The following is a 12,908-nucleotide window of genomic DNA, read 5'->3' as shown; positions in this document are numbered from 1 at the left end:
TTAAAAGTAATATTTGCTAGGCCTCAATGACTGTCACTTTACCAAAGCATGATTTTTAAGTCAAGCTCTTCTGTTCCGCACATCCCAGTACAAAAAATATCTCAAGTGTTTTGACACTACTGCTACAGAAAAAATACTGTTTGATACATTTTATTAATACTATTTTAAAACTTTTACAATGCAGCTTTTTCTCATGCTGCATTGTAATCTGATATAAACTAATGTCATCAGTCAAATTAACCTTTTGTTATTTATACATCTTTATAAAAGAAGTAACACCTCTCCTCTGCTAGTAGGTAACATTAATTGCAGTATACCAAGCCCACTAAGATACACAGAGGCTCTATGTAATTAAGGTGTGAGGTTACTAGTTACAAAGATCAGAAAGACGGCTTGTTCTTCTCCGACTAACAAAGTTTTTGCTTGGCTGCACTTGGTTATTGCTGAGCATATCTAACTACTAGCAAGAAACAGTCCCGTAAACTGTACATCTAAACTGATTTTTACAGGACCACTTAAAACAAAACTACGTATCTGTGATATTATTTAAATAGAAAACTTTTATCTATCCTATCAATCTCTCAGTAGTGGTGTTTTAGGCTTAATAAGCATGATGATACAAAAGCACATTTTACACTACACAAAAGCAATAATTACAATTCACTTAATCTTACTCGCACCCTAAAAGTTATTGTTCATGAAAACTGATGATATATACACACACATAGCACTTAGACCATAACTATATCTGTTGTATCCCTGCTGGCCCAATGTGCCCTGGTATAAGGCAAAAGGCCTTATCAGCACTGGATATAGTAGATGTTTGTAGTCTGGTTAGCATAACATTATTCTTTGCTTTCAATCATAAGTTCTTAGAATATAAGATTATAAATTTCATTATATAGTATCCTTAGTTTTGGATAGCCAACTAAAGACCTGAAATTATTTGAAACATGTATACCCCCCAGGCATTTATCATTAAATACTAAGATGAAATAAAAGGGTGCAAGTTCAACAAAGATTTCCAAAAGTATGTAGAAAATTTTAATCTTGGGAAAACAATTTTATCTATACTTATTAAAGTAAAAAATTTGTTTATTTTGTCCATGAACTACTCCATGGTCTTTGGACCAATCTCAAATAAACTTGGTAGGATGATACATTGAACCAAGAGTCATGTTACAGGGCAGTTATCACACGGCTCCACACACCCTGGGCCACGTCCACAGAAAATTGGACCAATTTTTAATTGAAAAAAATAAAATTTTTTTTAGTTTTTTCTTGGAAAAGTTTGAGTTATTTCACTAAAAATGTCAGACATTCATATTTTTGACAGGAAAAATGGCTACCAAAGCACAAGGTCAAGCTCTTATAGTGGCAGGGTTACACCTGAAAACCTCTTGCTTTTCACATATTCATTTCTACGTAACACCATTCCTATAACGTGTAAAGTAGGTGAGAAATAAATTATGTATATAAATTCAAATTTTTGATCTAATTTATTAGTTCAAGCCCTACATTCAATCCTTGTTTCCAGACATAGAATGGATCCCTCAGCTTGTCTTGTAAATCACGTAGTCAAATTAAAGAATACGACACCTTGGCAAGCATATAAAATATAAGGAAGGTTTACGAAAATAGTTCCCAAATCTGAAGTTTGTAACAACAGAATTAACTCTCAAACATTTTTCTGAAATTTCACTAAAAGATAATACAAAATTAATATTTCTACCTCTAATGAATGACACACATACAATGAAGTATATGTAACATAAAATGAAATGAGAATTCAGTTTAGTCAGTCATTTAATTTCCTATAAAAATTTTCAAATCTACAATATACATTATTACAATTCATTGTACACTCAATTACCGTAATCTCTCTCTCTCTCTATCCAGTTTGAAACTCTCCTCTCTCTGTTTTCTTTCTATCTCTTTTTGTCTGAAATATTCTTGACTTCGACGTCTTTCAACATCTCGATCCCTTAGACGGTTAAACCTATTATCCTGTTTCGAAAAAAGAAAAATTTTAGTCTTTCATCTAATTACAAAACCTTGAGATATGTAATTTCAGTCTTACTAATCATTATAAACAAAACAAGTGTACTTTAAAGCTTTTACGAATACTATACATGAATTAAGTCTTTTAATATACGTAATAAATATGAGAGCTCATTCTGAAACGTAATATTCTTTTTTTTACATACATAAATAACACTACAAACAATGGAATTATCACATGGAAAAAATGAAGTTTCAATATGTTTCATAAGTTCTTCTCCATATGGTTTTCTCTTTAATTGCAAGTTTTATAACATACAACATAAAAATTACATTCCAGCAAAAAGAAACAGTAGTTGAATTGTAGTAACATTTTTTTTTTTACAAAATTTGTGTTAATATTTTTCATATGATTTCCCCCTTTTATATATATAGAAAAACTAAGGTCATATTTTTCTACAACTTATAAATACAAGTTCAAGAACACGCTTCAACAACAATCACAAATAAGTATTATGGGTACTTTATTTCTGAAGAACTTTCTAGTGCTTTTCCATACTAAAAGAGCTGACAGAATTAGGAAACATTTGTATATATCAGCCATTCTGGTAATTGTATGAATTAATACCAAGTGGTTTTAATATGCAAAAGACTTACAGCTGTTAATAAAATTTGAATGCCTTAGTTTAATACAAAATATTTCATATTTTCCTTTTTTTAGTTCAGGTGTATCATTCCTTTAATATAGGTACTAAGTTTGTTTCAGAAAATCATGCAAGCCTACACAAGCACTAGCTGTCCCTAATTCTGAATTAAGGGAAGGCAACTAAGTCAACAACACCCACTACTAACTGTTGCACTACTATTTTCAGATCAAACAGTGGAATTTGTCTATCACTTTTATAGTGTGCCCACAGCCCCAAAGTGTAGGTTTTTAAGACAATAAAGCATTAACAGTGAACCCTCACATTCAGTTTCAGAATTCTGCCCACCAGGCAACATCTAGCCAAGTTATGAAGCTACAAGATCATGCCACCCACTAGGCAACTAGGCACTAGTTATGGAGCTACAAGGTCATATTAAAGCTTTACGTGAGAAAATCATGCCAGGAATTCTTCAGTGTTTACTATGAATAATTTGAGCATGTGAAAAAGGTTATACCACAGAAGGCAATTATAACAGAATACATTTTGATAACCTAAGAGTAAAGATTCAATTAACATATTATATAATAAGGGAAAAAAACAACAACACATGACAGACTTTATTAAGAACTAAATTAATTACCAATCTTTAGGAAAAATTGTTAGCAGGCTGCTCAAAAAAAAAAAAAGTATAATGCTTTGGATGCATTCAATTCCTTAGTTCTTTAAAACAAAAATTTGATATTTTAAACCCTATTTGTCTTTAATTGAAACACATATTATAGTATTTGCCATAGAGCTCAAGTACTGTTTTATAATAATAATAAAAAGTTGCAATATAGAAACATTTCATAATTAATATTTTGAAAATCTCAAACCTTTTTTTAAAGAATGCAGAAAACATTCAAATAACATTTAACAAAACTACTAAATGCAAATAAGCAAAAGATCAAGTACACAATGTTAATGATTGCCAATTTATTTTACAGGATATTTTGAACTATTAAAATGAATGCTTTCCTATGTAGCACTAATCCCAAATTTTGTTCTACATTAAGTATAAATGCAATAATCAGACATATCAAACATTTAAAACAGATTTAAAAACAATGTATACGTCATTTTTGCCAATTTTAATAAGTGCAAAATGCTAATCCAATCAAGAACTTTTATTTTTAGTGATACAAAGAACAACTTTGATTTGAATACTAACCTTAAACCTCTGGAAAGGAAACGATGACGATCTGTTAAAACGAGATCCAAATCTAGGCAAAAAAGGTTTTCTACCATAATCCCGTCGTTGTGAGAAATTTCTAGAACCACTGAAATTGTTATATGAACCACGACCTCTACCACCATAAAACCTACTTCCTCTTCCCCTGCCTCCAAATGGACGAGGTCGACGAGTAAATCCACGCCTGCTTCGATCTGTGCTATAGCCTTTGGAACGGCTGTGCACAGATCCTTCTTTTTCTTCTGATTTGTCTTTTTCTTTGGAACCTTCATCCTCGTCCTCCTCATTTTCTTCCTTATTTTCTTCAAGTGATATTTGTTCTTCACCTATAGTAAATGCAAGTTACCATAACCAATTTTTGCAAATCAAAACTGTTAATGAAAAACATGATAACAGATTCACTGATGTTCTAAAATATGGTGTGTTGTGTAGTTCAGAACGTAGTTGACAAACTCGAGGACTTTCATTTTTAATCAGCAATATCAACACCAAGCTAAACAAACCCAGATTCAACAACCAGAAAAAGTTATTTTAATAATACTATACACTAATACAAACTTACAAACACAAAATACAGATTAAGAAACAAACCTTGCTCTGCTTGTTCCTCCTCTCCTTTAGGCTCTTCAGAAGAATTGTCTTTGTTTATTTCAGCCTCTCCTTCTTTCTTTTCTTCTTCAGCTATCAAGTACATACACTATATGAACATAGTATTCTAACATACCACAATATATATAATATAATATATATATATATATATTACATATAGTTTGCTTCCATTCATAATGTTAATGGAAAAATTCAGATTCAATGACGAGGAACCCACTTTGAGACTAATAATGCTGATGATGTCAAAACCTTGTCGAAACATTGTACATATGCTGTTATGCTAAACTTGTATTACAGTTTTTCTTCATTACCCATTCAAGCCATCTCCAAGCATTGTTAATGGAAAAAGTTCATTAGTAACAGGTTTGTTTCAGAATTTTTGGATAAGGCTACACAAGTATTATCTGCAAATATCCATCATTAATTTAGAACCAATAGGATAGAAGGTAGGCAGGTAGTCAACATCACCCACCACTAGAAGACGACTTGGGAAAAAACAACAGATTTGGAAATGTTTTTAAGTTTCTTTAGACATTTTTTTCATTCTTAAATATTTTCCCATGTTAAATTACATTTTTTTTTTGTAAGCTATGGGAAATTTTACTGTACAGTACACCACCAATTTTCTGGCACCTCCTTTAATCTGGACAAAATTATGAGAGCGCACTTGAAATCCAGCAAAACTACTTCACTGGAAGGCCACAGATGGCATTGCGTGTGGCACACGCTCTTTCCGGGAAGACTACTTACATTTTAAGGAGGTACATCAGTCTTGTGAAATTTTCTTATAAATCTTAAACTAGTGGATCAAATTTCTTGAATTTTTTCAAGAATGTTGCCAAGAATATGTTTTTTTAACAAGATACAAATATTTAATTTCGAATTTTTCTTCAATTTTTTACAACATCGAATGCTGATAATAGCGTATGAAAATTCAGTCAAATTCTAAAATTTGCCACTTTGAGAGCAGTACTACTGCAACATTCCTTGTAAGTAGAGTAATTAATAAACCTGCACCTTTTTATTTATACTGTACTAATAAACTTGTATCATTTATACCTGTACTAATGTATTTCATTAATCATTTAATTCACATTTAACATTTGTTATATTCATGTTTCTAGCAGTCCATGGTGCTTTAGAGACACTGGCGGGGTATAATTAGTGGGTCAGAGGTGAATTGTTGAATTATTATAACATGACCTCTGTTGGTCTGGCAAAATGGATAATCCAGCAAGGCTCTGGAACCAAGAGTGCCGGAAAATCGGTGGTGTACCTGTATTACAATACATCAGGCAAGCCTAATCCAATTAAGTTTAGAGAAAATAGTAGGTGACAGCAAAGTATTCTGGTGACTCCACCCCTTATTTACTGAATATTATTAAATTTATTGTGTTAAAACAATGCACATAAATAAATGAATATATAATTTATTATCAAGTATATTTATCAAATATAAATTGATTTTGACCAAGAATCATTTTAGTAAAAATAATGAGGCCTAGTCTATCCTGCCCTATTTTGTTGTCAGTTTCTGCATGTTTTTTTTTACAATTTATAGATAATAGTTGTGACTACTACAGTCAAAATATAGAATCAAAAAATATCTTAATAAACATCACTCAAGTTGAAACTGATTAGATATGTGAAATGAAACATTATGATCAATATTAAAAATATATGTATAGAAAATTAAGTTATAAAACCAAATAACTATTTTTATTTTTTTATATTTACAATAGCATTCCGAACAAAATTTTAAAAATTTTACCCCATTAAAATTATAGAAAAAAATAAATCAAAATATGGGTATTTTTTAGGCCAAAGCAAGATCCTATTTAATAAGTTTTCTAAGTTTCATGCAATTTAAATAAATATTTCCACTGTTAGAAAACAAAAAAATGGTATCAGTGAAACCTCTCCATTCAAGAAAGTGTTAAGAGCAAGCAATATGCATCAATAACACAAACAATGAAATACATACCTGTAACATTTAAAAACTAAAATTAACATTAAAATAAATACAAAATACACATAAAATTTAGTAGTAATGAGTGTGTGTGATATGAGATCACAATGACTGACAACACAGGCCTGTGAATTTTTACGTCATAAAAGTTGTTTGGTTTTAATACAGAATTTTCCATAATTCAGCTAGGCAGATTTTGAAAATAATATTCATTTTTTTCAATCGTGTAAGGATTTTTTAAAAATTGGGAAGAATAAAAAAAACTTACTTAGATCCAATTATTATTTTGTTTACCACAATGAATATTTTTTACTATTATTTTCTGTTAACAAAAATACAAACAAACTGAAGGGAAGAATGTTGATGTCAAACGAATATACATCCTCATTCATCCTGATTTTTTAGTCTCAAAACTACGTGTTGTGGTCTTTCTTTTATGTATTTCATTATGATGTTTTGCGAAAAAATCTGTGTGAGATGGTGAAAAATGTATATTTTTGGATTCAGCTTACAGGAATTACTGTAGAACATGTAAAAATTTCAAGACAATAAAACCATTGCAGGCCTGTGTAATTTATATCACACCCTTTTAATAACTATCCAAATAAGAAGAACATATATAATGGCATTTAACCTGTGTGTGTGTGTGTGTGCCTCCGTTATCTAGATCTTACACTGAATACTAAATCTCGTCAGGTAGGCTGGGTTACAACACTACATATAATGCTCTGTGACAAAGATATACCAAAGGTAAACACTCAAATTTTACACAATTATTGCAAAGAATTCAGGACAAAGAATATAACATTGAAACACATGGTCAACAGGTAACTCTTCTAACATCCCATTATACATAGGTGAAAGAAATGTCTGCAATTAACACAAGTTTTAAAGAATAAAACTACAAATACAACAAAGCATCACCCACCTTTCTCAGTCTTCTTCACTGCTGCTGGTGTGGCAGTTTTAACTGTGCCTGGATCTTTGGCTGTTACTTTTTTGACAGTTCCAGATCCTGGTTTTCCCTCAACTCTCTTCAAACCAAATGGTTCATGTTTGGTCTGTAATTAGTGGGAAAGTTAAAAGTAAAAACTCGGTTAGTCTCTTCCAACTGAAAGTAATGGTAATAATGCTTGAAAGCTACAATGGATAACATGTTCTAGCTACAGAATCCAATCACACGTGTGTTAACAATTATTTGATACAATAAGGGGTAACATCTTAAAAGTCTCAATTACAACCTAGTGACCACTTATTTTTGATACTTATCCTAATACCATCAATTTAAGATACTATTCCTAGTTAGTTTTAAAACAGCCATTAAAAATAACAGAACTATCAAGATCACTTGTACTTTTCATTTTACCACAAATACAACTCCATTTACTTTTTATAATACACTCTGTTAAGGTAAACATTCCAATGGTTTTAAGTAATAACAAGAAATAGAGATTTTACGATCAACCTTTAAAGTTTAGTATTTGTTGTTTTTTTTACATACTTCCCAACATACAAGAAATAGACAAAAAACAACAAACAAATACAATATGGATATTTTTTCTATAATTAAGTCTTATATTACCTTTTCAACTGATATCATCTTTCCATGCAATTCTGTTCTGTGAAGATGCTGTATACACTTTGAAGCTTCTTCACTTGTTGCCATAGTCATAAAACCATAGCAACGAGATCCAGGAATTTTGGCATTTGTAACAATTTTTGCACCAACCACCTAAAAAAAAGCCATGTAATTATAATTTCCAATTATTACGCAATTACGTACGTAGTCAGCTTGGGCACCCATCATCAAGTAAATCATTATAATGATATAAATGTACACTTCAACCTTAAATTCAATGTTCAAAATTCACAAAAACTTACAATATATAATTATCGTTACACCAGTTTTCAATATTCAATTAAACATTCTTTAGAAGACTTTAGTAAATACAGCAGTGCAAGCAGTTTTTAAATCTAAATATACAATTAAAAAGCAGTAAAATTATCATGATTAATTTATCACTGAAGCATTGAACTCTTTTGCACATCATAAAATGAAACCATTCATGAAAGATTTATTATCGTAACACCAAACAGTAGGACGAGGGTTCTTCAGAAATATAAAACAATCCTACACGCACCTAAGTCTATTACACAAATATTTAAGATAAATGTAACTCATTAAGCATTGATTTTTAAAGAGTGGAACACTTTAACACAGCTTCTACTACTAGAAAGCAAACATGTTTACATTTTTTATGCCAGCATTTTGTAGTCGGATGTGTCCTAATAAACATATATTCTTTTATATATATTGTTCTTCGCTCCCTCATTTAGTCATAATTACTAACAAACTGTCCATCTGTGGTCACGTTCTTCTTACATAATATTAAAAGCAACTTAACCTTTCTAATCTAAGTCAGTTTAAGATTTTAAATTTTTCTTTCTTTCGCGCAGAAAATAATAACAACTAAAAAAAAACGGAAGTAAATATTTCTTTTCATTTTATTTATTAGAAAGATTTTTTTTGAGGGGGTGGAAAGGTACCAAGTTTTATAATCTAACTATTACTTTATTATCATAGGTTGCACTTGTTCTTGACAGCTGACAGTACAAATAAAAAAAAAAAATGGGAAAAGCATTTGAATCTTGTCCGAGATATTAGACAATACACGCATAACTTTTTTTAAACCTTAAATCAACATTTTCTTTTAAACTGAAAAATTCACAGAAGCCATTGTTGGAAAAATTAAAATGAGCATGAATATAGGTGTATGGAAAAATTAGGCAAAAGGTCTAAAAAACATTTAAATCTTCTAATGCCAGTGTTTAGAACAGAACCCAATTTGCCAAGAAAAGTCTGTTAAGTTAGACAATAAAAAGTTGGTTTGTTTTAATTTCAAAGTGCACTAGTTATTACCTTGTTGTATGTTTTGCTCTTAGAAAGATCCTTAATAAACACAGCATTTAGTATCAAAAAGCAACAATTGAGTAACAACTACTAAAACTTTCACATGCCTGTTTACTGTAATTAATTTCCACTGTATCTGCTAATAGTAAACCACGTGACAGCAGATATTTGATAACATGTCCGACTCCGATGATGCAAAGGTCAGTTGAAGCATAAAAAAAAAAGTTTTGTTTGCTTTGTTCTAAGATTCAGCTGCTCCCATATTTTCAATGTTTATTTCACTCTGTGTAACAATATAGCTGATTTGCTTTAGGTGATTTTTCATTTCAGCAATGATTACGACTCATCTACGTCTGACATGAGCAGTTAAGAGTTGAGCTTTATATAATACAAGGCTTATTACAACTATTGATTTTATTTTATTAAGTAGAACTTAAGATACATCTATACACAACACAATGTTCACTCCAGAGAAAAAGCATATGAAAATTGTTTTTGTACATCACATTTGTTGAAAATTAAGTTTAATTTTGATTCAAAATTTCGTACTTCTTTCAAAAGAGAGTTAACAGTTGAACGGGCCAATCATTTACCACAGCTTAAAGCAGGTGGCCACAGACTAGCCAGTTCTTTTTTACACGTTACCCCAGCATACATGTTGCTTTACACACTTAAAATAAATATTTTTTGTATAACTGCACAATAAAACATTCGAGTAAAAAAAAAAAAGGGTGAAAGAGCAGTATCAACAATATTCTTAATGTTTACATAAATAACACATTTCAAACATGTAAACTTTTTTCTCTCTTCTCACACTTTCAACATCAGCTCATCAGTGCTGGATTTTTTGTTTAGTTAAGTGCTAAGTTCTTTATGGTAAATGTTTCTTTTAACCTTAGCCACTGCTCATTTTCAGCCTTTCTGATAATTTGGAATTGTCCAATATTTATGCACATTCATGCACTTAGCACCTGAACTAAACAAGAAATCCAGCACCGGTGAGCTGATGTTGAAAGTGTGAGGAGAAAAAATTCTTAATGTTGCCACATACTTAAAAACTCTTTCACAACTGTTATGATTGATATAACAAATAATGCACACAGAGGAGTTCCAGCACAATTGTTCTCTATATTAAAGGACTTCCTGACCTGTTCTTATAAATGCAGTTTTGAGCATGTGTTCTTGAATGTAGTCTCGTATCGTGAAATATTATAAGAAATATAGTGATTTCTATTTCGCCACAGCCTCAATGTTTATTCAGTTTTTTATCTTACAAACATCATTAACCAAAAAATGCACAGTAGCTGACAAACTAAAAATTAATTTCTGAACTAACATCATTGTTGATCATGATGAGTTAAACAAATTTATGCACTTTTAGAATTTTAACTCTAGTAGAACCTTCCTTTTCAAATATTTAGATAATTAAAATACTAATTGTACATTCTGCAAAAGCATAACCTATGTTAAGCCACAAGAAACTTTTTACCTTTCCATGCTTACTAAACAATGTCTTCAAGTCTGCAGCTCTGGTATTAGCAGCCAGACCACTAACCCACAAGTTCCTGCTTGCTGCAACAACACGCTTAACTCGTTCTCCTGTAATAACAAAGAAAGATGCTATAAACTAAGTGTCTAGAAAGTTTTCTTACAGCGGTTGTTTAAAGTGAACTTTCAACATTTCTAATACTCAACATCGGGCTAAATCAGGGTTTTGTATATTTGAAACTACCAGACTCCAACTTATATTTAAAGGTAACACAAGTCAAAATTTAAACCAATCACACAGAGAATCCATTTCTGTTTTTATATTTCCATTCAGAGAAAGGATCAGTACAAGTTCAGACAAGTTACATCAACAACAAGACAAAATATCCCACTCAAAATAGTGTACCGGTAAGAACATGATCATTAAAAAGAAAGTGTAAAAATAGAATATTAATTAAAACAATATTTTCCACAGAAACTAAAACCTTATCCTCATTACCTTTCAAAAAAAAATTGCCAAATTATAATTAATGTTTTGAAGTAAATCATACTCACAAAAAGAAAGCATTTCACAATCATATTATTTATAATACCTTTTGTTTCATCCTTTGATGCACTTCTGTTATCTTTAAGACCGGTGCTATGAGAAAACCAAAAATGCTCAATTATTACAAAACTTGCATTATTTCATTTATATATATTTTTTCGCCATACAAGCATTTCAATTTTTTACAAACACTTTTTACAAATCATTTAAAATATAAACAATTTAAATTAAAAAACTATAAAACTAAATTTATCCTCAAAACCTACTGAAAGTTAATGCATGAATGAAAAATTTAAAAGAAAATTAATAATATCACTATTGTTACATGATACAATGATATTGATTAATCCAACAAGCTGTTTTTTCCCCTAAAACCTTTAGACTTTTTACATAATTACAGTTATAATAAACTTGCAGCCCAAACCTAGATATGTCTGTTTTCATCAGCTAAAGAATTTTACTGTTTTGTAAATCAAAAGTTGAAAAGAAATCTTTCACCTTCAAGGAAGTTTCTAATGGAGAAGAGACAAACCTCTTAGCCTTGCTAGCAGCATCTGTTGCAGCACTTGGTTGTTGTTCTGCTGTTTCAGTAACTGAAATATTCCCCCCTTCTTGCACTGCTTCTTTCTTATCTGCTGATTCCTGCTTCTGCTGTTCACCTTCTGTGGCTGCTTCATCAGCCTCTTGAGCATGATTGGTCTTTTTCTGACTGCTTGAGCTCGAGTTATCAAGATTGGTTTCTTCTTTTTCGGGATCTATTGTCCTTGTTTTAGATGCATCTTCATCTTCTTGTTTATCTTTACACTCAGATATTAGTCCTTGTTTGTCATCGTTTGAATTATTAGAATTACTTCTATTATCCTCACGATATTTTTCACTACCCGCTTCACTTAATGTACCTTCTAAATCTCCATCCAAATCACTCTGCATATCATCAACATTTACAATGAGAGAGGCGTCTGAAGGTTTCTGATCTGGAGAATGTAGGTTAATCACATCTTCTACTGTAAGTGGGGCAACAACAGGTGCAGATTCTGGTTTAGGGGGGGAGAAATCAGAAGACTGTTCAGTAGCTATCTCTTCTGTGTTATCTTTAGGTGGGTCAGATTCCTGGATAGTGTCATCATCATCATCTTGTGATTTAAGATTTTCCTCTTGGAGTGTTGAGGTTACAGACTTTCCTTCTTTGGCCATTTCTGTTGTTAATAAATCAATATGGATCATATGATTACAAGTAGCCAGGCTGTTACTCACACTTCTTGATGCTCAAAATCAATACAGGAAGTATATACAAATATAACCATACCTATACTCCCAGGCAGTGACCTGTGTGAATCCACTCGGTCATTCAAGTGTAAAAAATTAATACAACTAATAACAAACAACTATGCAACTGTCAGATTCTTTTAAAAACTTTTCAATTTTGTACTATTGTACGAACAATAATCTTACATATCCTTTCATGCTTGTCTGCATTTTTTTTTTTTTTTTTTTTTTTTTTTTTT

At 30.9% G+C, this 12,908-nt stretch overlaps 1 protein-coding gene across 2 annotated transcripts in view; it reads right to left on the bottom strand.

Annotated features, from left to right (window-relative positions):
- Positions 1-12,908, bottom strand: part of LOC106462902 (SAFB-like transcription modulator) — a 56,714-nt gene that overhangs the window by 27,662 nt on the left and 16,144 nt on the right. For both annotated transcript variants that reach the window (XM_013922868.2, XM_013922867.2), the window contains exons 6-13: positions 11,936-12,599; positions 11,450-11,496; positions 10,858-10,967; positions 8,040-8,189; positions 7,386-7,518; positions 4,471-4,560; positions 3,859-4,205; positions 1,874-2,007 (exon numbers count right to left, since the gene is read on the bottom strand). In XM_013922868.2, coding sequence (XP_013778322.1) covers positions 1,874-2,007; positions 3,859-4,205; positions 4,471-4,560; positions 7,386-7,518; positions 8,040-8,189; positions 10,858-10,967; positions 11,450-11,496; positions 11,936-12,599 — 1,675 coding nt within the window. The remainder of the gene's footprint in view (positions 1-1,873; positions 2,008-3,858; positions 4,206-4,470; positions 4,561-7,385; positions 7,519-8,039; positions 8,190-10,857; positions 10,968-11,449; positions 11,497-11,935; positions 12,600-12,908) is intronic.

Source organism: Limulus polyphemus, unplaced genomic scaffold, assembly GCF_000517525.1.
Source record: "Limulus polyphemus unplaced genomic scaffold, Limulus_polyphemus-2.1.2 Scaffold1278, whole genome shotgun sequence".
Classification (NCBI taxonomy): Eukaryota; Metazoa; Arthropoda; class Merostomata; order Xiphosura; family Limulidae; genus Limulus; species Limulus polyphemus.
Note: the sequence above shows the minus strand (reverse complement) of the source record. Positions and strands in the feature narration are given on the sequence as shown.